The sequence below is a fragment of the Dromiciops gliroides genome, chromosome 3, assembly GCF_019393635.1.
Source record: "Dromiciops gliroides isolate mDroGli1 chromosome 3, mDroGli1.pri, whole genome shotgun sequence".
NCBI lineage: Eukaryota > Metazoa > Chordata > Mammalia > Microbiotheria > Microbiotheriidae > Dromiciops > Dromiciops gliroides.
Window position 1 is genome coordinate 560,900,207 of NC_057863.1, and position 25,799 is coordinate 560,926,005.

The 25,799-nt window shown below is 37.7% G+C and overlaps 1 protein-coding gene across 1 annotated transcript in view; it reads left to right on the plus strand.

The window, feature by feature from the left end:
• Positions 1–25,464, plus strand: part of CCDC83 (coiled-coil domain containing 83) — a 56,311-nt gene extending 30,847 nt beyond the window's left edge. Inside the window, exons 5-10 of the mRNA XM_043993711.1 lie at positions 1,504–1,595; positions 3,812–3,880; positions 10,715–10,836; positions 19,543–19,610; positions 22,862–23,055; positions 25,300–25,464. Coding sequence (XP_043849646.1) covers positions 1,504–1,595; positions 3,812–3,880; positions 10,715–10,836; positions 19,543–19,610; positions 22,862–23,055; positions 25,300–25,464 — 710 coding nt within the window. The remainder of the gene's footprint in view (positions 1–1,503; positions 1,596–3,811; positions 3,881–10,714; positions 10,837–19,542; positions 19,611–22,861; positions 23,056–25,299) is intronic.
• The last annotated feature ends 335 nt before the right edge of the window (positions 25,465–25,799 follow it).

Below are 25,799 nucleotides of genomic sequence, written 5' to 3' on the forward strand. Positions count from 1 at the left end.
GTAAAACTCTTTTACCTCAGCTTTCCCTACCCTAGCCAGAAATGCTCCAGATAAATTAGATATAGAGTTAGGTAGTGCAAATGTTCTACTTTATAAGGTTTGTTAAAATTTCACATCATTTTTTAGCAGTGGTGGTTTTCTGATCATGAATTCAATAATATTAAATTGGTTCTTTAACTATTAATCTGCTGGAAACCCGTGAAACTTACGTGCTAAGAAAGCATCTTTTCCCATTTTGTTACTAAATTAACAAGCATTGTCTCTCCCTCAAAATTCTACTCCTCACAAAAAAAAGAAGAAAAACAAAACCCTCCTAATAAATTTGCAATTATGAAACATGGCCACATCAAAAAGGTAAGACATTCTGCACATTTAATCCATCATCACTCTGTCAGAAAGTAGGTAGAATTCTTCATCATTGGTCCTCTGTAATCATGGTTGATCATTGTGTTGATCAAGGTTCTTAAGTCTTTCAAAGTTGTTCATCAAAATTGTTCATTTTTATGATGTTGTCATAGTTTAAAACTTTTTCCTAATTCTACTCCCTTCACCATCTATCATTTCATACAAATCTTGCTAGATTTCTTTGGAACTGTCCCTTTCATCATGTTTTTTGCAGCACAATAACATTACATTGCTTCAGTTTGTTCAACAATTCTCCAATCACACCTTAGTTTCTAGTTCTTGGCCTCCACAGGAAAAAAAAAGAGCTATGATAAATATTTTTGTATATATAGGATCTTTTCCTCTGCTTTGACATCTTGTGGGTGTGTATAGGTCTATTACTGCTGGTGTTGCTAGGTTTAAGGGCATTCACAGTTTAGTGATGTTTTGTGTATAGTTACAAATCCCTTTCCAGAATGGTTGTACCAATTCACAGCTCCTATGGCAGTGAACCATCGTGCCTGTTTTCCTACAACCCTTCCAACATTTTTCATTTTCCATTTTTGTAAACTTTGCCAATCTGATAAGTATAAGCTGGAATCTCACAATTGCTTTAATTTGAATTTCTCCAATTATTGGTTATTTATAACATTTCCATATGACTATGGATAGCTTAGATTTCTTCCCAAGGATGCATCTTATGTAAGAGCCAAGCAGACAGCCAACATGTGATGTGATTGGAGGAACAGACAGTTGCACAACTTTTTTTGCTACCCAGTTACCACAGTGTATGAAATTCTACCATTGGAGATTTATTCCTTTGAGATTTCTTTCTGACACCATTTAAAAATAGTCATACTACTGAGAGAACTAACACATCAAATAAATGTATAATATGTTTTTATTTATTTATTAGATCATGCTTCTTCCTAACAGTGGCTTACTGGGCGGGGGGCAGTAGTGGGGAGGAAGAGGAAGGATGCTGAAAATCAGGAAAGGAACACAGAAATGAAAAGAAGAGACAGACTCTCGATGGAGAAAAGAGACGAAGAAATGTGGTTATTTTACAACTTTACTTGAAATTAGCCTTGCTCAGAGTTTCTGGTTTTCCTTTGAAAGAATATTATAGAGCTTCTCTGGAAGAAACTAGGAGGAGAATTAGCAGCAACACCTTGAAACAAATGGTTGAAAAGAAGGAATTGGCCACGCAGGTATATTTCAGTTTTCTAATTGTTTTTTCTTTTATCTTGCGTGTATATATATATATGTGTGTGTGTGTGTACATATATGTGTGTATATATATATATATATTTTTTTCAGGTACACTGGAAGTCGTTCCAGTAGATTTATTTCAATTAAATTACTACTCTATATCTATTATAACAAAGGAATATTTGATTAAATGAAATATAAATAAAATTGTAAATTGTCTAAAATATAATAATAATCATAACCTTTCTTGCATTTAGCAATTATAATATACAAATATTTTAACAATGGCTCCTCAGAACCTTGCAAGTTATATCAGCTAGATTATTATATGACCTGCCTAAAGTTTACAGCTAGTGAACCAGAAGTCCATTACTTTGCCCACTATCATGCATCATATGCTTATTTCAAAGCAAAATCAGGATAGAAAAATCTTAAATTGCAAATAAAAGAATTTTTTAAAAGAAATTTCATCTTGGGGATATCATACTAATGGGTCAGTTTATCTTTTTGACTCATTGACCCCACCTTAAATTAATCCAAGATCATCTCCAAAATAAAGCCTAGGTATAGCTCATGTATATATTTTGCCGACAAATGTGTAACCAAGACTTCACTCCTGCATATGTACTAAATGTCCAATATGGATTGTGGTATGGGACTCTTTATTTCAAACTCTAACCAAAAATTCATGAAATACATAGGACTCAAAGGAAATGATGAGCAAATAAGGAAGCATAAAACATTCAAATAGGCCATTAGGCTCATTAGATTTCCTTTCCATCCTATTCCATTAGATTTAATTAAATTCCAAAGTAATGATAATTTATGGTCCTACTGATCAAATAACCCCCATCCACCTTGGATCTGAACTATATGAGCAACTCTTGGCAATATAATAGAAGGCTGGTTAGGTATAGATCTCTTTGCCCCTCGTGACATAGACTTAGATTGTAGCATAGTCCTTTTCCTTATTCAGAGTTTTCAGTATTAAGAAAATGTATTTCCCTTGGGAGGCCAATGCCTGATTCTCAGACTCAGGAACTTTTGATATCTTTGGAGTTTTAGGATCTGGGAACTCTCAAAATCAGGACACAAAGCAATCCACAAGTCTTCAAACATCCTCCATCTTCAGAATTGCTAGTCTCTGACCAGTGTCCAGAAAAGGGATTAAAAAAAAAAAAGCAGATGGCAACAGCCAGTAACTAGAGGTTCAGGAATTCTCCTCTCAGGCTCCATTAGGCAAACACAGGCTGTCACTAAGCCTTTTTGCAAGCTTCTGTTTTTGCTTTTTGGGGGGGAGGGGAGGGGACTTGGAGATGGAATTTCCTTCAAGGGAAAAAGAGGTGAATGCCTTCATAATTCATTTTTATAGACCAGCATTTATATAGCACTTTAAGTTTTGCAAAGTGCTTTATAAATATCTCATTTTATTCTCACAACAATACTGGGAGATATTGACTTGCTCAGGGTCACACAGCTAATAAATGTCTGTGGCCAAATTTGAACCCTGGTTTTCCAGACTTCAGATGAAGCATTCTTTTCTTGCTTTTGTTCAAATGTAAATTATATAATAAGACAGGGGGCAGCTAGGTGGCACAGGAGATAAAGAACTGGCCCTGGATTCAGAAGGACTTGTGTTCAAATCTAGCCTCAGACACTTGACACTTACTAACTGTGTGACCCTGGGCAAGTCACTTAACTCTCACTGCTCCACAAACAACAACAACAACAACCCATATATATAATAAGGCAATTCTCATGTCTATATGAATGAAACTAATGGACTACAGTAAGGTCAACCCATAACTTTTCACCAACATATTAATTGTTACAGATTACTGTATGATTTGCCAGTAGAAACTATCAAAAGATGAAAAACAAAAGATCCAAAGAATAACTATTTTATCATCTAGTTCAACATTTACTCCCTATAGATATACAGCCAAAATCATAGTGTGGCATCATGCAATTAAAACTTTCCATTTATATTGAAAGAATTATCTTGCTTCATCTCAGTACTGCAAATGTAAATGTAAAGGAATGACCAAAGATATGGATTAACTGATATATATACATTTTATATTTATATTTATACACATATGTATGCACACACATATATTTATATGTGTATGTATGTATATGTAGATTAATAACTTGAATTTCTAGTATTATGAATTTTATTCTTTGAAACAGAAATATGATTATTCTTTTTTAGAATGCCGTAAAAAACATTGATAAACGCAGCAGTAGAGAAATCTTGGAGAATGACTGGCTTAAAAAAGAAGTAAGTAGAATATTTAACATAAAATAATATCTTCATTTTTAGGTTTAAATGTGGCTTCTTTTTCAAGTCATTCAATTCCATTCTCTATGACAGACAAAGATATGAAAAAAGCACAGATGCATGCCTGGGTCAAGATAATTATATTTTAACTTTGTTACCACACAAATCTTTTATAAACATCGTAGTGATAACTGGGCCCTCACCACAGCAAGGCTATCCTATTGCTTCTTAATTGATTCACTCATCACAGAAGCCATTCTAAACTTTCTCTTTACTCCTCAAGCCACCCACAGCTTCTACCTCGTCTACCTTTTAAGTTGAGGATTTTGTCTCACACTCCACCAAAATGACTGGTCACTCTGAGTAGGTAAACTTTGATCTCCCTCTTCCCATCTCATCCTTATCTCGCATCCTTCTGACACAATTCCTTGCTCTTTGCTCTTTTCCTCTGATCTCTGATGAAGAGATGGGTCTTTCTCCTTGCCAAGATCAACTCCTCTACAGGGAACCTGGATTCCATTGCCTCCTGTCTTTTCTATCAGATTGTCTCCACTATTATCCCCAGTCTGCATCTCCAGTCTTTAATTGCTATCTACTCATTCTTCCCATGATACCTACAAACATGCCCAGATCTCTTCTACCCATACAAATGCCCACCAGATCCTACCATCCCAGCTGGTTACCATGCTATATCTCTCCTCCTTTATCAGTTAAACTCCTTTGAAAAAGCCATCTCCATTGGGGCCCTTATAATCTTCTTTTCTCCCTCTCTCCTAATAATTGTAGCTAACATTTGTCAAAGCACTTTAAGGTTTTGTGGTAAAAAAATATGAAAGTTTTTACCAGTTGGTTAGGATAACTGAAAGATGCCAGTTTTTGAAGGACCACCCTTTTGGGGAGGAGACGAACAGTCCGCCTGCTGCGCACGTCAGACTGCCTTCGGGGACTTGACTTCTGGGGTGGAGAGAACGGAAGTGGGGCTTTTGCCTGCTTGGCGGGACTCCTGACGGCGCGGCACAGACGGTCTCTCTCCAAAGGTGGCCTTTTCGGTTTGGTGAGTTTTTATAAGGAATATAGACTAAGCTTAGACTTAAGACGATTTGTATTGTGTTTCTACTTTCCTATCCTTCTAATCAACATCACCTTGTGACTACCATAACAATAAATAAAAGGGTCTATCTAGAAAACCAAAAGCTTCTTCCATTTACTAGTCTGGGAGATAAATTAAGGGAAAGGTTAAGTAGGGGAGATTTATGATCTAATATCCAATTTTAAATCTCACAGTTTGTGAAGTGCTTCACAAATATCTCACTTTATCCTCATGGTAACTTTGGGAGGGAAGTGTTATAATTGTCCCCATTTTACAGATGAGGAAATAAGTCAAGTCTCCTGCCCAGAGTTAGTTACTGAGGCAACATTTGAATTCTGGTCTTCCTGACTCTTCCTGAGTCCAGCACTCACACACTGTATCACCTACCTGTAGATACCTGCCTCTTCAAAATCCTCTACAAACTGGTTTCCACCCTCACCTCTCAACTAAAACTGCCCTCTCTAAAATTACCAGTGATACCAAATAGCCTTTCTAAAAGATCCTCAGCTAAGTGATGCAATGGATAGAATTCTAGACTTGAGGTCATAAAAGCCTGACTGAAATTTTGGTCTGAAGCACTTTCTGGCTGCATGACCCTCCACAACATCAGCCAGGTTGTTGTGAGGACAAAATGAGATCTTTATGAAGCTTTTTGCAAAACTTAAAGTGTTATATAAATGCTAGCTGCTATTACTATCACTGTTATTATCACTCCTCTAGACTGCCATGTGGAGTCTGAAACTATTGATCCCCTTCTTCTGAATACTATTTCTATTTTTTGTGACACCGAGTTCAAGTCTTGCCTGTAACACATATTGTCTGTGTGACACCTGGAAAAGTATTTAACCTCTCATTGATCGACAACTCTAAAACTATATTCTGCAGAGAAAGTGTCATTACAGCCTGGTAGAGGAAATGTCTTCATCAAAAGTTGCCTATACCAATAAAATCTCATGTCCAACATTATCCCATCCATATCTATATTCATCCATCCATATACATTTATGTATTCATTAATACACATATATGTGTATAAGCAAGGTCTATATATACACATGCATGTTAACATATGTATCTATGCATGTATGTATAGATAGATGATAGATAGATAGATAGTTAGATAGATAGATAGATAGATAGATAGATAGATAGATAGATAGATAGATAGATAGATAGATAGATAGAGACACACTTTGCTCTAAGTTGACGCGGACTCATGGACTAGGTCCATCCAGCCTTCGGGCATCTTGCTAATTCCTTCTTTCTGACTCATGCCTCCAACCAGAGCTTCTACTGGCATGGTCAGAAATTGACTCGAGGTCTCTATGAAATAATCCCTCAGCTTCTATGCAAACATTAAGGCTAAAAAGAAATAAACATCAGCTAGAGAACATGCTTTATTTTAAAAATAAGACAAAAATGAAAAGGGTTCATTTCCAAGATTATAGTCCAAACAAATCTCCTTTCCTCTTATATGATTGCTACATTCCAATTATAGTACTGCCCTGAGTTGACATCCCCCTTCCCCACTCCAACTCTAGCAGGGGAAATAAAACAGCATTGCAATTGAGTCAGGCCTATCTTTTGGAGCCACACCTCTTCAGAATACTTTATATTCTTCTAGCCTTGTAGTATTTCCCTAGATAGGAGCTCTATCAAGGGAAAAGCACTTGGCATTAGTGATCTACCCTTCGCTCCAAGACCCCACAGGTCACATAATGCACAATACATTGAAAACCAACGTTTGGATGTTCTCCTTGACTTGGTAGATCTGTCCCTGGCTCTGTTTCCTTCTTGGTCCAAAAATTCCTTCATGGGGTCCAACAGGCTTGGGGTCCAGGAACTTTTCTGTTGGATCTATAAATTCCTCACTGTTTCATTTCTCCCTTTTTCCACTGCTATCTCTGATGCCACGGGATTCTTTGAGGATATGGTTCTCTGAAGGGATCATGTGGCTGTGAGAGCTTTCCTCCAGGAAATGGAGTGCATGTGTAAATCTCTTTCTGTCTGATCTTCTAGTTCTTGCACTCCTCTCTCTCTGAACTTCATACTCCTGAGAACCTATAAAGTCTCTCAAATATATGGCTCTACTGAGAGTGAAGCCCCATTCTCCTGCAAGGGCAAATAACAGACTTTCTTGAGGCAAGCACCTCAACTCTCTGGGGAGTCCCACATCCCAGAGATCAATACAGTCCTCCAGACCTAGAGTACTATCTTGGATTATAGGCATCCTGAGAGGAGTGGGTTGCTTGTGTAATGATTGGAACTACTCCACCTGCTGGAGACTTACTGTAGAAAAGCTCCACCATGAGGTGAAGGTCTCTGAGGGCAAGACCATGCGTCTTTTCTTTGGTGTCAAGAAGTGATGTTTGCTTGTGGGAGGAAGAAGGGGGAGCCTGGCGCTCTGACTCACTCTCTTTCCTGAGGACTCTGGTGGAGAAGGGAGCTAGAAATGCGCTCTCCCTTTAATAGATAGATGAATGTAGGCCTTTCTCTCTCTCTTTATGAAATTCTTATTCTCCTTAATAAATGCTTAAAAGTCTAACTCTTGCTAAAACTTATAATTTATTGGTGACCACTCATTAGATATTTTAGACAGACTAGCTAGAATTTTAGCCCCTTACACTCGGTACCACAAAGATTCATTTGCCATCTGGAAAGCGTAGGTAGCAATACAATTCCTTCAACAAATTGTGCGGATGGAGGAACTGAAACCAGATGAAGAGGATCATTGAAGGGTTCAGAGTCTTCCAAAGTTCCCTCTCTAGTTTTCTCTTTGAGAATCTAAAGGCTTTACAGTATCAGATGGCCTGCGTATTGCCATCACTGCATTGTCTTCCTGCCTGAAGGCATTTCTCAGTACCTTGATCTCAAGAGTCTACAGTATTATGCAATGTGTTTTTAGTACTGAGATCGGTACAGTCCGTAGATACCCTTATAACCAACTGTCCTTGATGAAGATGTATTCCAACTTCTGAATGCCAGTTAGTCAATAATTTAATAGGGTTATTACTCCCACCAACACATAATCATTCAATGGCACCTCAACACACACACAGCAATACAATCCACTTTGGAACAACTATAAAAGAATCAAATTTGCTTGTACTGATAGCAAGGTTTATATTGAATAAAATGTTGCTGAAACTGGCAGTCTAGATCCACACAAAATTTTTTTTAAAAAACAATGTATTCTGGGGCAGTTGGGTGGTGCAGTGGATAGAGTACTGGCCCTGGAGTCAGGAGGACCTGAGTTCAAATCCAGCCTCAGACACTTGACACTTACTAGCTGTATGACCCTGGGCAAGTCACTTAACCCCCATTGCCCCGCCAAAAAAAAAAAAGGGGGGGGGATTTCTGCAAAGCTAAATCAAATATTCCTAGTTTGATCCAATTCTTTCAGTAAATAATTCAGAAACCTCCAAAAATGAGCCCCAACAATGTCTTGTATACCAGCCAGCACCAGTCCTTCAAAGATTTAAGATTCATATATGTGTCTTCTTGTAAATCAACCTTCCTTTCCTCCAAGTCAGCATTTCCCTTGATAACATGTATTTATGATGGGGTTTTATATGTTTTGCTGTCATTTAGGTGTCTTTACTTCTCTTGCCAGCACCAAGGTAAGAGATGGAACATGGAACAAGTTTATTAAACATAACAATTCAAAAAGGACTCTCTCCCAAGCCCATAGACTGTCAAAGGAACTTTCCCCTCCCTCCCCCTTCTCTGCCATCACTTCGGAATTATAACAAAATCTTGAAATTGAGACCCGACAACCAATGAAACAACAAAAACATCATGGGACATTTGTTCATCCCATGTTGCAGTGTTTACAATAAGTACTGAACAAAGAATTCCATGAAAATGATTGTTACCTATGCCCCAATATCTGTTGCAGAGAACAAAAGAAAGAAGAGGAATTTTTTGAAGAAATTCTAAATTATCAACATACACAGTGACACCTAATAACTTCAAGTGAAGAGATGTGGGAATATTGATGGACAATAGGAATACTTAGGAAAATGTGAATAGGGAAGAAAGAATAAGAGAAGTCAAGACTTAATGCTACCCAGAAAACTCATATTTACATATTATGAAAAGGGCAGCTAGGTGGCACAGTGGATAGAAAGCCAGACCTAAGTTCAAATCCAAACTTTTGAGAGTCCCTTTGACAGCAAGGAGATCAAATCAATCAACACTTAAGGAAATTACTTCAGATTATTCACTGTAATCTTAAATGCTGGCATTGAAGCTCAGATACTTTGGCCACATAATGAAAAGATGGGACTCATTGGAAAAGACCCTGATATTGGAAAAGATTGAAGGCAAAAGGCAAAAGGGAAGGAGAGGATGATATGGGTAGATATTATCATGAAAACAATGAACATGCAATTGGACAGACTTCAAGAGATGGTGGAGGATGAAAGCATCTAGCGTGCTGTAGTCTGTGATGGATAAATTATTGTTCAGACTATTAGAGCTAGATGACAATCTAGAGATCTTGGCCTTAGACTCGTTAAATGCAAAATGAATTACAGAGAGATTGCAGCAGGCTAGATTCCCTTTGGGATATTTAAAATATTATAATGACGTAAAAATTCTTCCCAAAACAAAGACCTATTTTGCCAATGCCAATATTCTACAATTATTGCTATACAGTCTGCAAAGATTTAAGAATAGACATCATGAAGAGGGTAATAGACACAGATGTGCATAAAGAGGCTGAAATATATTATAAACAAAGGATTTTGAAAAACTTGAGTAAAGAATGCCATCAAAGAAATTATGATTTAAAGGAAAATGGGCTGGTCAGGCAGTGGGAGCAGGAACAACCTATGCACTACACAATGATCATTGTGACATAAAGAGGTGAAGATGTCCCTCCCCCTCCCCCCCCCCAGAATATTGAGTAGACTCCTTATGGCAACTTTATAGATGAAAGATGCCTGGAAAGGTTGAGTTCTGCATTACTGGAAGGACTATTCACATTTATGTGATCACAGATCTATTTGAGTATATGAGAGAGCAAGTAATGGTCTTAAAGGTTGTCCAATAAACTTTCACAAGACTCTTTGGACAATATAGGCATAACTTAACATGTCCAAAGTGGAATCTATTATCTTCCTCTTCTTAGCCTTTCCTTCTTCCAATTTCTCTATCTTTTCTGTGAGCATTACTATTTTTCCAATCACCTAGGCTCATGATATTAGGATCATTCTCAACTCTTCTTCTGGAAGACCTCATCCTCTGTAGGGAATGAGTCTTTGAAGACTCTGTGCCATCACAGTGGCACATATCTTTTGTGAGCTATGTCTTCTTTTATATCTTACTTGACATTGATAGAGGGTCGTCAACTAAGAGTATCTCTGTTGCTATGTTGTCCAAAGAGTCTTGTGAAAGTAAGTGCAGAAATCAGTAAAGAGTGATCCGTCTTTCCCTAAAATTAATGTGCCTTCTAATCCAGCAGATGAATTTCTTTTAGAAAAATTGACAGAAATTTAGTGGAAAGGGCCCTTTACATGGAGTCAGAAGAGCTGGATTCTGTGTAGCCTTTGGCCAGTCAGCTTCTCTAAGTGTGGTTTCCTCATCTGTAAAATAGAAATATTAATACCCTACCGACTTACTTCAAATATTGTCATGAGAAACAAAGGAGAGATTGCTTTATAATCATAAAGCACTATGTAAATATAGACTATTGTTCACATATATACTGTTATTCTTTCTTTCTCCTCCTCCTGGGGTAGGTTGAACTTCATAAAAAGGAAGTAGCTGAATTGGAAGTTACTATTCACCATCTAGAAGAAGAAAACTTACTGCTTATAAGTCAACTATTTGACTGCAGACTTGCAGATCTCAAAATATCCCGGTGAGAGTCATGAATACATTTAGAAAAGGTGTTTTGTTCATTTGATTGTGAAGTTAAGTGCTAACTATTTAAGTTTTTAAGTCTATCCAGAATTCAATAGCCAAATGGAAGGCAAGGTATAGTAGTGGTGGTGGTGGTGGTAGTGATCATAATGATGGTAATGATGATATAAAACCCAATAATATTCTTTGCATGACAGGAACAGGACAATATTGTTTTCACCATGAGTATGGTGAGAGCTTTGAGCAGATTTTCTACCTGTTGTGACAGATTCAAATTCTTTTGCCTTATCCCCCTTGAGAACAAAAACACTTATTAGCAAGACTGCTGACCTCTTTTTAGCCTGTGGTCCTGAGATAAAGAAAAACTAAATAGCCCACATGTGTATCAGACTCATGACCTTGATGTCAATTGCACTGTGTTCTAAAGGGAGCCAGACAGATAACTGGTACAGTGCATGATTTGGTGAAATATTATCAGGGTTAGTGTCAGAGCCAGTAGTTATTTTAGCTTTTGTGAAAAGATTAATATTCAGAAAAATTGCTGGGAAGGCTTTTTGTGGAAAGAGTTAATTAAATCTTCCTTCCATAAGGGGTCTTAGGTGGATCCAGCTAATATGGGTAATTAAATGATTTGCTTTGTTTGAGGATTGAGTATATTCAAACTAAACATTATAGAATTAAAAAAAAAAGTTTCTTTAAAAACTGTACATGACATGGACAAAGCACCAGCCCTGGATTCAGAAGGACCTGAATTCAAATCCAGCCTCAGACACTTGACACTTACTAGTTGTGTGACCTTGGGCAAGTCACTTAACCCTCATTGTCCCACAAAAAAAAAAAAAGAAAGAAAAAAGGGAAAAAAAAACTGTACATGACTTTGAACATTCTATTTATTTTGGTAGCAAAACAGTCTTTGTTATTCCAGTCTGGGAAAAGGACTAGGATCCTAGAGGAAAAGTGAGAATTCAGAATTATATTAACAAATTGAACAATAAAATTCGTTTAATAGTGATATGCTTAAAGCATGGTGGGGGAAGCAAACTGAACAAATACGATGTGGATATTTATGAATATGAAATTATAGAAATTACAAGATAACCAAATGACCAGGAATTCATAACAGGCAAAACATTCTATCCAAGTATTCTTGCAGTGTGTGAAAAGCCAGTAAGAAAATAGGGACCTGGGCATAAAGATACATAAGTGCAGCTAGGCAGCACAGTGGAGAGAGTGCTGAGCCTCAAGTCAGGAAGACCAGAATTCAAATCCAACCTCAGGCACTTACTATTTGTGTGACCCAGGGCAAGTCACTTAACTCTGTTTACCTCAGTTTCCTCATCTGTAAAATGAGCTGGAGAAGGAAATGGCAAATCATTCCAGCATCTCTGCCAAGAAAACCCCAAATGGAGTCACAAAGAGTCAGATATAACTAAAATGACTGAACAACAGCAGCAAGGGCCATTTGGAGAGCTTGTACCTGAGTACTTTGTCCTAACACAGTGCAATATCCTTTAAGGTTTAGCTCAAGAGCCACCTTTTCCATGACGCTTTCTCTGCCTCAGGTGGAAGTGATCATTGAAGCTCATAGCTTTTTGCTTATGTATCTCATCTATTTTAATGCCTTAATAATGGAGATAATAGCGAAAAACAATTTATGAAGCACTTTCTCCATAGCCATGTGAGATAGCTATTCTTGGTATCAATCTCCCCATTTAATGGATGAGGAAATTGAAGCCATGGGAGACTGTGACTTGCCTATGATAACATAGCTAATAAGTGTCCAAGCTGGAATCAACACACAGGTCTCCTGACTCCTAATCCCAGGCTCTTGCTACTATTCTTTACTTGATTTTCATACTTTGTTTATATGCATGTTTTATGTCCTTCAGCTAGAGGGCAAGTTCTTTAGGAGTACTGAATGTGCCTTATTCATCCTTTATCCCCTTTAGCAAGAGCACAGCACCTCATACGAAATAAGCAGTCCACAAATCCACAAGGGGCAATCTCCTGTGCTTGGACTCTAATTTGCTTCCCTTCCCTTTTTAAAACAGATGATTTTTACATCACATTTTATTAATACTTTGGAACATTTTATGTGACTACTGATCATTTTTATTTCTTCCTCTGGAAATTGCTCATATACTTTCACCACTCACTTATTGGGGAATGGCTCTTGATTGTATATATGTATTAATTCCATGTATATTTTAGCTATCGCACATATCAGGGATATTTCATGCAGAGGTTTTTGCTGGGTTTACTTTCTTATCCTGGATGCAGTGATTTTATTTGTATGAAAGCTTTTTCATTGAATGTAATAAAAACTGTCTGCTTTATCTTTCCTATATTTTTACACCTCTGACAGTGTGGTACACTAGAGAGAGAATTGGCTTTAGGGTCAGGATGACTTAGATTTTCTAAAATTCTGCTCAGATTAATTTCTTGCCTATTTATCTTTCTGATATATTTAAGTAACATATTGAAGTCTCTAATCATTGACTTATTATCTTGGTCTTCCAGTAATTCAGTTAACTTGTTCTTTGAGTGCTTAGATGCCATACCATTCAGGGAGTATATATATATTTAACATCTATATTATTTTGTGAGCTCTAGTGCCTCTAAGTATAAGATAGTTTCCCTGGGTGTCTCTATTAGCTATATCTATTTTTTATGCTTGAGCTCAACATTGTTACTTTTACTTTTTCTTAGATTCTCTGGAGGTATAATAAATTCTCTTCTAACGCCTCATTTTAATTTTATGCATCTTTACTTTAATTGTATTTCTTGCAAACTACTCAAGTTAATTTGTTTTCTAATCTATTCTGCCTCTCTGTGTTTCATGGGTGAAGTTGTACCATTCATGTTCATTATTATAGTTTAGGCTTTTTTCCCCTCCACCAAATTTTGTTAAAATATTTCTTATCTTCTTCTTTTGCTTGAGATTTTTCTTTTGCTGACCACCTTTCCTCTCAAACCTCTTCTTTTCCCACGTTGCTCCCAGCCCAGTACCCCTCTTTAAGTCCATTTTACTTCTGTCATTACATTATTTCTATTTCTTTATTCTAAGTTATTTTTTCTCCTTGCCTAACCCAGATAAGCAACTTGTTCATGACTCCCCCCTCTCATCTCTACAAATGGGCTATTGCCCATTTAAAAATAAACATTCCTTCTTCCTTCTCTTTTCTTCCCTAGAATATTTTTTCCTCTTCTTTTTTTGACACCCAAACCTATAGCTTGCCTCCCTTTATTTCTTCATTAACACTTAAGACAGCCTCTTATCTCTACTTTAAGATGTATGAACTTAATCATTATTTAGTCCTTTTGAGCTCTTTGATTTTATTTACCTTTCTCAACTTTTGTCTAATGCCTTGCAAAGTCTCTGTCTTTTAATAGGAATACTTGGAGGTTATTGAGTCTGTTCAAAGTCTCTTTTCCTCCAAAACAGAGAAAGAAAATTATAGACCAATTTCCCTAATGAATATCGATGCAAAAATCTTAAACAAAATATTAGCAAGGAGATTACAGCAATTTATGAGGATAATACACTATGACTAAGTGGGATTTATACCTGGAATGCAGAGCTGGTTCAACATTAGGAAAACTATCGACATAATCAATCACATCAATAACAAAACTAACCAAAATCATATGATTATCTCAATAGATGCAGAAAAGGCTTTTGACAAAATACAGCACTCATTCCTATTAAAAACATTGGGGGGGGCAGCTAGGTGGCGCAGTGGATAAAGCACCGACCCTGGATTCAGGAGGACCTGAGTTCAAATCCAGCCTCAGACACTTGACACTTACTAGCTGTGTGACCCTGGGCAAGCCACTTAACCCTCATTGCCCCACCAAAAAACCCCAAAACATTAGAGGGGGGGCAGCTAGGTGGCGCAGTGGATAAAGCACCGGCCATGGATTCAGGAGGACCTGAGTTCAAATCTGGTCTCAGACACTTGGCATATACTAGCTGTGTGACCCTGGGCAAGTCACTTAACCCTCATTGCCCCACAAAAAACAAACAAACAAAAACCATTAGAGAGCATAGGAATAAATGGAACTTTCCTTAAAATAATAAGCAGTATCTACCTAAAACCATTAACAAACATTATATGCAATAGGGATAAGTTAGAGGCCTTCCCAATAAGATCAGTAGTGAATAGGGATGTCCATTATCACTTCTATTATTTAATATTGTACTAGAAATGTTAGCATTAGCAATAAGAAAAGAAAAAGGAATGAAATGAATTAGAATAGGCAAGGAGGAAACAAAACTCACTCTTTGCAGATGATATGATGGTATACTTAGAAAATCCTAGAGAATCAACTAAAAAACTACTTGAAACAATTAAAAACTTTAGCAAAGTTGCAGGTTATAAAATAAATCCACATAAAGCATCAGCATTTCTATACATGACCAACAAAGCTCAGCAGCAAGAGATAGAAAGAGAAATTCTATTTAAAGTAATTGTAGGGGCAGCTAGGTGGCGCAGTGGATAGAGCACCAGCCCTGGATTCAGGAGGACCTGAGTTCAAATCTGGCCTCAGACACATGACATTTACTAGCTGTGTGACCCTGGGCAAGTCACTTAACCCTCCTTGCCCTGCAAAAAACCACACACAACCCCCCCCCCAAAAACAAACAAACAAACAAAAAACCAAAAACAAATGAAGTAATTGTAGACATTATAAAATACTTGGGAGTCTACCTTCCAAGACAAACCCAGAAATTCTATTAACACAATTAACAAAGCACTTTTCACACAAATAAAATCAGATCTAAATAATTGGAAAAATATCAGTTGCTCATGGATAGGCCAAGCTAAATGACAATTCTACCTAAATTAATTTACTTATTCAGTGCCATACCGATTAGACTAGCTAAAATTATTTTATAGAACTAGAAAAAATAATAACAAAATTCACCTGTAAGAACAAAAGGTCAAGAATATCAAGGAAACTAATGAAAAAAATGCACAGAAAGGTGGCCTAACCATACCAAATCTGAAGCTATACTATAAAATGGCAGTCATCAAAACTATTTGGTACTGGCTAAGAAATAGACAATTCCAAAAGACTCATGATGGAAAATGTTCTCCACATCCAGAAAAAAGAACCATGGAATCTGAATGTAGATTGAACCATACTATCTCTACTTTTGTTTTTGGTTTTTTTGTTTTTTGAGGTTTTTCCTTTGTGCTCTGATTCTTCTTTCACAACATGACTAATGCAGAAATATGTTTAATATGATGTACATATATAACCTATATCAGATTGCTTTCTGTCTTGGGGAAGGGGGAGGGAAAGGAGGAAGGGAGAAAAATTTGGAACTAAAAATCTTAAGAAAACAAATGGTGAAAACTATATTTACATATAACTGAAAAATAAAATACTTTTATGATTAAAAAAAACCAAAAAACAAAACAAAGACAAAAAACAAACAAAAATTTAAAAAATATATTCAGGCCCATTCAACCTCACTAGGAATTTGGTCTGGGGTAGAGAAAGTCATTGTTTACTGTTAAGAAGACAGATCTTTTGTCTAGATAAGAAGGCCCCTCCTCCAGGGAGGAGTCATTAAGTCCATCTATTGAAGAGGATATGCATTCTTTGGATGGTTAGCCCAAGGCTGGGGGTAGTTTGTTGTTTTGGTTTTTTTTAAAATATATCCTACCTCCAAATTAAGTTGACCAATCAGAGGTAATGAGGCATTCTCAGGAACACAAAGGGCATAAAAGCTGTGACCCCACCACCATTAGGGGTCTTTGGTCTGAGAGATATCCATTGATCATCCTTTTATTAATAACCTATCAACCTTATTAACAAAATGATTAAATTAGCCAGAAATCACGTCTCTCATATTTTTAGTCATCACATGTCAGTTATTTTTGAAAGGAAATTTTTTTTTATGTTTTGTTTTTGTTTTCATTTTTACTTTGCTCCAACATTTGTTACTGTATCATTGACTTTTTGAAGTATATTTCCTCCATTTTTTTAAAGGTGTCTACTTATATGCTGAGATTCCTCTATTTCCAGTCTAGGAGATCTATTCTACATCCTCCTTATTTATTTATTTCTTTTTTGTAGGGCAATAAGGGTTAAGTGACTTGCCCAGGGATACACAGCTAGTAAGTGTCAAGTGTCTAAGGCCAGATTTGAATCCAGGTCCTCCTGAATCCAGGGCTGGTGCTTTATCCACTGCACCACCTAGCTTCCCCCTTCTACTTATTTCTTAAGTACATTTATTTAGGCCTTCCAAACCTTCTTGGAAATCCTAATGGCCATTCCATATTATTTTATGGGAGTTATGGCATTATCATTGTGGTAAAATATGAAAGTTTTTAACAGTCGGTTAGGATAACTGAAAGACGCCAGTTTTTCAAGGACCACCCTTTTGGGGAGGAGATGAACAGTCCGCCTGCTGCGCATGTCAGACTGCCTGCCGGGTTTTTTGACTTCCGGGGTGGAGAGAACGAGAGGAGCCCTTTTGCCTGCTTGGCGGGACTCCTGACGGCGCGGCACAGACTCTCTCTCCAAAGGTGGCCTTGTCGGTTTGGTGAGTTGTTATAAGGAATATAGACTAAGCTTAGACTTAAGACGATTTGTATTGTGTTTCTACTTTCCTATCCTTCTAATCAACATCACCTTGTGACTATCATAACTATAAATAAAAAGGTCTATCTAGAAAACCAAAAGCTGCTTCCATTTACTAGTTTGGGAGATAAATTAAGGGAAAGGTTAAGTAGGGGAGATTTATGATCTAATATCCAATTTTAAATCTCACAGTTTGGCGACCCCGAAGGGACCTTAAGGACCCTCCCACCCTCCCTAGTTTGGCCATAAGCCGGCTAATTCGGTGGATTTTCCAAATACCCCCCCCCCACGGACTTTCCCTTTGTCTAATCTCCCTTAAAGACTTTAAGCCTCTAAAAGCCTTGTTTTAAAGGAAAAAGCCAGCCCAGTTTAAAATATGATCGAATATGTCATTTTCCCTTTGGTTTTTTCGTTTTTTTGCATTGGAGCATGTTGGGGTACCATACTGTCCAAATTTAGACATCTAGTTTACTCGGTATTCCTTCATTGTGTTATAGGTCTCCTCCTCACTCACACAGCAAAATCTTTTTGGTATAATGGTATGAGTGTAACTGTCTCCACTGAAAATGTGTTTAATATTAGTAGGAATTTTTTGCCTGCAGTTGAAATAAATTGTAATACCATACTCACGATAGTTCACATGACTGTAACTCTCATTATGGGTATTATCATAGTTGTAATGTGGAAAGAGATTAAAGGTAATCCACGTGGCGAGGGAGACACTAAGATGGCTCCCTCTGCTGAAGGTAACCCAGCCTCACCACGTGGTGAGGGAGACGCTAAGATAGCTCCCCCTACTGGAGGTAACCCAGTTACAGAAACGGATATTGGCCAGCCTTTAGAATCAAATCAGCTGAAACTACTTCCCTTGCAGGAAGATATAGAATTTAATAAAAAGGGAGTATCAGTTCAGGTTAGAAAATATCACCCCTTTACAGCAACTGACTTGAGCTCATGGAAAACAATCTTCCCTAGTTTTGAGAAACATCCAAATGGTGTAGTTTCACAGTTAAGGACTATATTTAATATATATCAACCCACTTGGGCTGATGTTACTTGCCTTATTGAAACTTTACTGTCCCCAACTGAGATGATAGATATTATCTCGGCAGGAAATGCCCTTGTTGCGAAGGGTAAGGCCGATGAGGAATGGCCTCTAAAGGATCCAGAGTGGAATTATAATAATGACAGGGATTTCCAAAGATTAAAGGATGCTAGGGAAACACTTCTGAAGGGAATGGAATTATGCTCTAGAAAACCCGAAAACTGGACGAAATTTATGAGCACATTTCAGGAGGCTAATGAAAGACCAAGCAGATTTTACGATAGGCTTTGTGAGACCGCCAGGCAATACACCAGATTAGATCCAATTGATTCAAAAGATTCTTATATTATTCTCAACATGTTTATTTGTAATTCACTGCCAGAAGTACGCAAATATTTTCTGACCCAATGTCCAGATTGGAGGAGCTTAACAGCTGATAGACTTAAGGAACTTGCAAATTATGTCTTTGACTCACGTGAGACAGGTCCAGATCACCCCAAACAGAGCATTCTGGCACCAGTGATTCCTAGTCAGCCATGTGAACACCAGAACAAGGGCACTAAGGTGTGTTGTTCCTGTCAGCCATGTGAACACCGGAACAAGGACACTAAGGTGTGTTGTTCCTGTCAGCCATGTGACCACCGGAACAAGGACACTAAGGTGTGTTGTTACTGTCATAAGGAGGGGCATGAATTGAGAGAATGTAGGACTTGGAGAAGAAATTCTAGTTCTAATTACAGGCGAAATCAAAATAGGAATAGATCTTTTTGGAGGAATACAGAAAGGCAGTACCAGAATAATGGTGACCAAGGTCCCTCTCAGAGGAGGGCACAGGATTGACGGGGTCTTGGGGAGGAATGGAACATAGATAATGAAAGCCATATATTCCCAGTGTCTGAGGCTGGATTTGAACTCAGATACTCCTGAATCCAGAACCGGTGCTTTATCCACTGCACCATCTAGCTGCCCCCATGTATAATACTTTTTAGTGAATAAATATCAAAAAATACCTGTTAGCAAAATGCAGTTCCATTTTCTCTTTTTTCTTATTTCTCCTTTTAGGCCTCTGTTTCTTACCCAAGCAGCTGGCCTAGGAGAGCAAAAGGATTTTCCTGAAGAAGTAGAGCAAGGTATGATTATTTAATGAGTATGTTTCATTTATAAACCACCAAAAACATAGCTATAGGTTTTACTCATAGACCTAGACTCTCAAGAAATGTCCACAGAAGAGTGATGATTTTGACAATATATAATCGCTTATTTTCCCTTTGCTTACTGATAGGAGAAGCGGGTTATTATTTGGAGAGAAAATAGTTACATCATTAATTGGAGGCAGTCTCTGAACAAAATTTAGGGGTGGGGAGGGTTGGATACTTCTAGGTTCCTAGGTATTATCTCTAGAGTCTGAGGATGCTGACAAAGACAGAACATCTGTGCACCTAAAGTGTTTATCAGTGTTCACAAACCAGTAGTCCTGTGTTGCCTTAGGAAGTGATATTATATGCCTCTGATCCTGATGCTAAAGTATGATGGTAAATATTAGCCTCTGGAAATACAGAAGGAGGTTTCAAAAGCAATTTGTTCTCTGGAGGTCAAAGGGAGTAGAGAATACACAGTAATAGAGTGAATACGTGTATAGGAGAAAGAGTGACTGGGTCATGGGGAATATGGAAGAATGAGTGCTCCTGGATTCATGTAGAGATAGTGGTCAGTCATACCTATGCACTGACCTCTGACCCCTAAGGAATTATGGGAAGGGAATAAGCATTTATATAATGCATACTATGCACCATGGGCAGCAAAGTGACACAGTAGAGAGAGGACTGGCACCTCTGATGTGAGGGAGCTTGCCGGGTCCTTTTCGGGGCTGATCATCCAACTTTGGTGTCCACTCATTTCTCCCCTGTGGTCCCAAGAGGCTGTAGCGTGTGATCACATCCCCATCAACCATCTGAGCATATGGGTTAAACCAAGATAACCAATAGGTGAGTTAGGGGGATGTCTTCCCCAAGCATATGAAGACTTCCCTTGGCAGAAATGGGCCGATGAGAACCATTTGTTCCAACAGCCATGAAGGTGGCTGAAACAGGCACTGTAGAACACCCAGAGCTTGGTTAGACATCAAAGACACCAAGGTCATCTACTGCACCCTGGGCCACGGCCAGTGTTCCTGACTTTTGTCCTGCCACTGGATTTCAACGACTCTAGAAGAAAAAGTGAGGCTGATGACTTTGTGCAGCTCTGCTTCACTTAGATCCAACTCACCCAGGAGTCAAGACATCTCCCTGTGGTGTCATTGGTCCTCTCCAAAATCCAACAAACAACTTTTCCCAGTATTTAGCCACTGTGCTCTGTTTAAAGGCAGCTCGATCTTAATAAAACTTAATAAACTGTAAACTCCTTGAGGACAGGGACTGCTTCACTTTGCACATATATTAAGTGATTAATAAATGCCTATGTAAAGTAGGACTTGATGGAGTCAATCTTTCCACTCCATTTAACTCTGAAAACTTTATTTATTTTTTTAAATAATAAACATTTTTATTTAAAGTTTTGAGTTCCAAATTTTATCCCTTCTTCTCTCCCCTCCTCCCTCCTTGAGGCGGTAAACAATCAGATATAGGTTATATATGTGCAATTATGTAAAACATTACCATATTAGTTATTTTGTATGTGAAAACTTGAATAAGAGGAAAAAATGAAAGAAAATGAAAAATAGCATGCTTCAGTCTGTGTTCAAAGAATATCGGTGCTTTCTTTGGAGGTGGATAGTATGCTTAATCATTAGTCCTTTGGGATTGTCTTAGATCATTGTATTGCTGAGAATAGTTAAGGCATTCATAATTCTTCATCAAACAATATTGCTGTCACCGTGCACAACATTCTCCTGGATCTGCTTACTTCACTATACATCTGACAACTTTATTCAGTGTCAACATATCTTAAATGGATCAATCAGAGGCATTAAGGAGACTTAGACAAGTCTTGAATCAGTCAAAGGAATTTCTACTAAGTGGTACATATAGTCTGTTCAGATTGATTAGAACAATTCAGTCATGCCCGCTGGGGCTTGTCTAAAACCATCAAACTAGTTTGAAATCCAGTACCTGAGTGTCTGGCCACAAAGAAAAGAGGGAGCCATTATAGCCAAGCCCCTGAAAACAAATCACTTGGGGCTTAGCGAAGAAAACAGGCTCAGCCTTGACCTCCTGCCTTGGTTTCCACCCTACCCTCCATCCCCACCCCCATCCCACCCCACTCCACTCCCCACCTTGAACAGAAGAAGAGTTTGTGGACTTCAGAAAGTTGGAGAATTTGGGACTTCTCTATGGAGTCTTAGTCCTAGCAGCATCTCAGAATAACTGATGGGGTGTCTACAATGGGAACTGAGGATAAACTAGACACACTGAAATAAGGCAGCTTCAATATTCTACAAGATGGCCAGGGGAAAAAAAAACTTCACTATAGCTCAGGGGAACCTGATGAGCACCCGACAAGAAAAGTACTCCCAATAACCAAGAGCTGTGAGTTACCTCTATGTCACCTGTGTTCTCCTGGACTCCGTAAGAACTTGTGGGGAAGTATCACAGACTCTTAGAGGAATGGTTTGTACCAACTGTTCTTACCAAGACTTAGTGAATATATCTTTCTAAAAATTAAGTCTAGCTGACTGATAACAATTGATAATCATAGAACAAGCACACCAGTGGATGTTTGTAGTCTATAGTGCTAGAAAACCACTTAGGGCACCTTAGAAGCCTTATGGAAGAAATAACCAGTCAACAACTCTGAGAATTTAGCTTCTCAGTGTGGGTTGAGAGAATAAATCCCAGAGGATGTGCTATACTTATTAAATTGTTCAATGGGTACCCATTCATGGGAGATCACTTGGCTTTTTGAGGGTTAATTGCTTAAATGACTTTTTTCTCTATGAGGAAAGACTAAAAGCCTTATATCTTTTGCCCTTTCTTAAATACCCTCCAAGTTTCCCTAAATTGCAATAGGTTAGGGAGATGCCCATTTTCCAGATCCAGAGGCCCTTTCTAAAACTTTTATTTTGAAAGCCTCACATTCATCAATGTGCATAATTGGTCTCTCTGAAGTCTTCTCTTTCAAAAAGCTTTCTTTCTTTTTCTCTACACCAAGAAAATTCCCCACTTCTCATATGTTTCAATGTGATTACTAATATTTCACAAGAGGAAATGTTATATAATATTTCTAAAACATGGGAATAATTCTCCCCAAGACAAATAATCCTTCACTTTATTGTATGCCTAATTGAAGACTTTATAAGCATATGTAATGTGTTTTCTTTTTACTTACTCACAATTCTGTATAAATATTATTAACCATTTTATTTTTTTCCCCAAAATGAACTCAGAATCAGAACCCTTAACGGAAAAAATTGAACCAGAAATTTCACTTTCGGAAAGATTGTCCTTTCTTTATGAAGATACTAAGGAAAATGCAAGCGAGTTGCAAAAAAGCACAGAAGATACTGAGAATGGTCCATTTATCGAATGTGGTGCTTCTGATCTAAGTTATTTGTTATATGAAGATGAAAAGGATTTCAAGGTAAAATTTCATAATGCTATAGTTTAATTTAAAATAATATCTTATTGGTGGCTAAATGACTATAAAACTAGAGGTAGGCACTAGACCTACGTTTAAGAAATTTCCCCCACCAGTACAGGTCAGCACCTTCTTTATAATATGCAATTGTAGAGAACTGCTCAGAAGTCAATGTACTGGGGGCAGTTAGGTGGTGCAGTGGATAAAGCACTGGCCCTGGATTCAGGAGGACCTGAGTTCAAATATGGCCTCAGACATTTGACACTTGCTGACTGTGAGACCCTGGGCAAGTCAATATCACTTAACTCCCATTGCCCCACAAAAAAAGAAGAAGAAGAAGAAGTCAATGTACTTGCCCATCGTCAAATAGCCAGGATATGCCAAAGTCAGAATTAGATCCCAGAGCTTCCTGGTTTCAGGACTGACTTGCTTTTCTGGGATCTTTTGGAAAAACAGTTCTTAAAAGATAACATTACAGAATTGGCAAATGTAAAGTAACATTGACCCACAATTCATACTCACATTTTCAGAGGACAGAACCTCTTTCCTGTACATGCACAGTTTGCTCAATTTGTTTGATTCAGCTCAACAATTAGCATTTTTAAAAGCACCTACTTTGTGGAAGTTCCTGTAATAGGAACTGCTGTTAGAACATAGACCTGATTCAAAGTACTTCTAATCTAATAGGGGAAAAGAATGAAGGCACAAATAATTGTGATACAAGGAAAAGAGAGATGATGACTGACTGCAAAGGAAAAGTCTAGGCAAAATGTTGAGGAAATTTGAGGAAGATTTCATGAAGGAAGTGGTATCTCAGTTAAGCCCTGAAGGAAGGGAAAGATTTAGATAAATGAAATTGGAAGGGAATCTTTCCTGGGCTAGGGGTGGGTACAAAACAAAGTCACAGAAACAGGAGATTCAATGAGCCAACAAGTATTTATTAAGGACCTACCTTGTGCCAGGCACCGTGCTAAGTGATAGGAAAGACAGAGGATTGAGAGTACAAATGGGTTTACCCAGCTGGAGTGAGAGACAGTGCTGTCATATAGGGCAGTAAATAGGAGAGGCCTGAAGGTCATTTTATCTGTAACTGACAGCTGCCAAAAGTCCTTGACCTCTAGCCTCCACTACATCCCAGCCCCCTTAGGGGGCCTAACTCCTAAGTAAGGGAGAATGGCATGAAATCAGGTGCACAAACTCTATGTCTGTGAACAACGTATTTGTATCAGCATTTAATACAGGCTTCCCTTGTTAAGGGATAATTGGATTTGGGTGTTTTAGATGCTACAAGGTGTCTCACCTGTTACTTGTCTACTGTCTCACCATTAGAAATGTTTTATAAACATCACCATCTCACCATTAGCCATATGAATACAGGTAGGAATCCCAATACAATTTCAAGTTATAAGTAACTCAAAAAAATTCATATATTTGCCTTGGAATACACTGTGATAACCACGACACACTCTCTTCTCAGTATATTACCTTCCCAAATTTTTTAAAGGTATAGGGAAAACATCCCTCATCTTAGAATCATTACTCCTGTGTTTCAGTCCCAGCCTGGGCACTTAACAGAATTGAGGAATTTATTTGGCAAACCTTAAAGTACTAGGTAATAATAAACCAATGGTTATAGCATTTCTTTGTGTACTGACTGACTTCTGGAATAGGAAATAGACCCAGCAAACTAGATTGCTGGGTATAATTTTTCCCCCTTAACAAAACACCAGTAGGTACTTAAGAGATGGTCATACATGCAAATAAAAAGTAGCAGATTCCTATCATCCCAGACCATGTCTCTATATGAACAGGACACAACTTTATTTTAGAACTATTTATCATATGAAAATTTCATTAAGGCATTTTCTTAACATTGAAAATGATTACATGTCCAAAACAGGAATTTGTTTTGTTTGACTGTATATGTTTGTAATAGGTTTTATTTTTCTTGCTTTCTCAGTAGGGAAACGGGGTGGGGAGAGAAGGGCAAGGTAGGTGCAAGAAATAGAATTCAGATCTCAAAAAGTAAAAATGAATTGAAAAAGTAAAAAACAGTTACATGCCATTTGGAATTAGGGAGTTACTGAAGGAGGGAACATTTTTTATCCAGTAAAATGGACGCTGCACAACACTTCAGATAAAGGCCAGCTCTATTCCAAAGAAACTTCAACCCCTAATCCATCTTATGTTTGCCCCTCCATTGGATGAGCAACCCTTTGTCTTTCCTTCTCTGTCATGTCACCATAGGAATATACCAAACTGGGTCCACTGGAGGTGAAGCTTATGGCTATAGAGGGACAGAAAAAGCCAATTCATGAAGCAATGAAAGAAATGACCAAGAAAGACTGGGAAGATGCTGGGAAAACAGAGAATTTCATCACATACAGGATGATCCGTTCTTTGAAAGACTAGACACTGTCAGGTGAAAGAGAATACTTTTCCATGGTCAAGGTCATGTATTTTATAAAGTTCACTGTTCATTGAAGCTTTGACCTTCTTTCAAGCTAATTTTTAAAAAATATTGCTAATGTTGTTTTTTAAAGGTCATAATTATACTTAAAATAAAAGTTTCAATTATTCATTTCCTATTGTGTTAATAGCACAATTGATATGATATTCTCTTATTACTATACTAAAACCATATCAAATGAGGTAATATTTGTAAAGTGCTTAGGACAATGCCTGGCACATAGTAGACAGTATATAAATGCTTATTTCCTTCCTTCTCCCCTCCCCACTTTACTTTG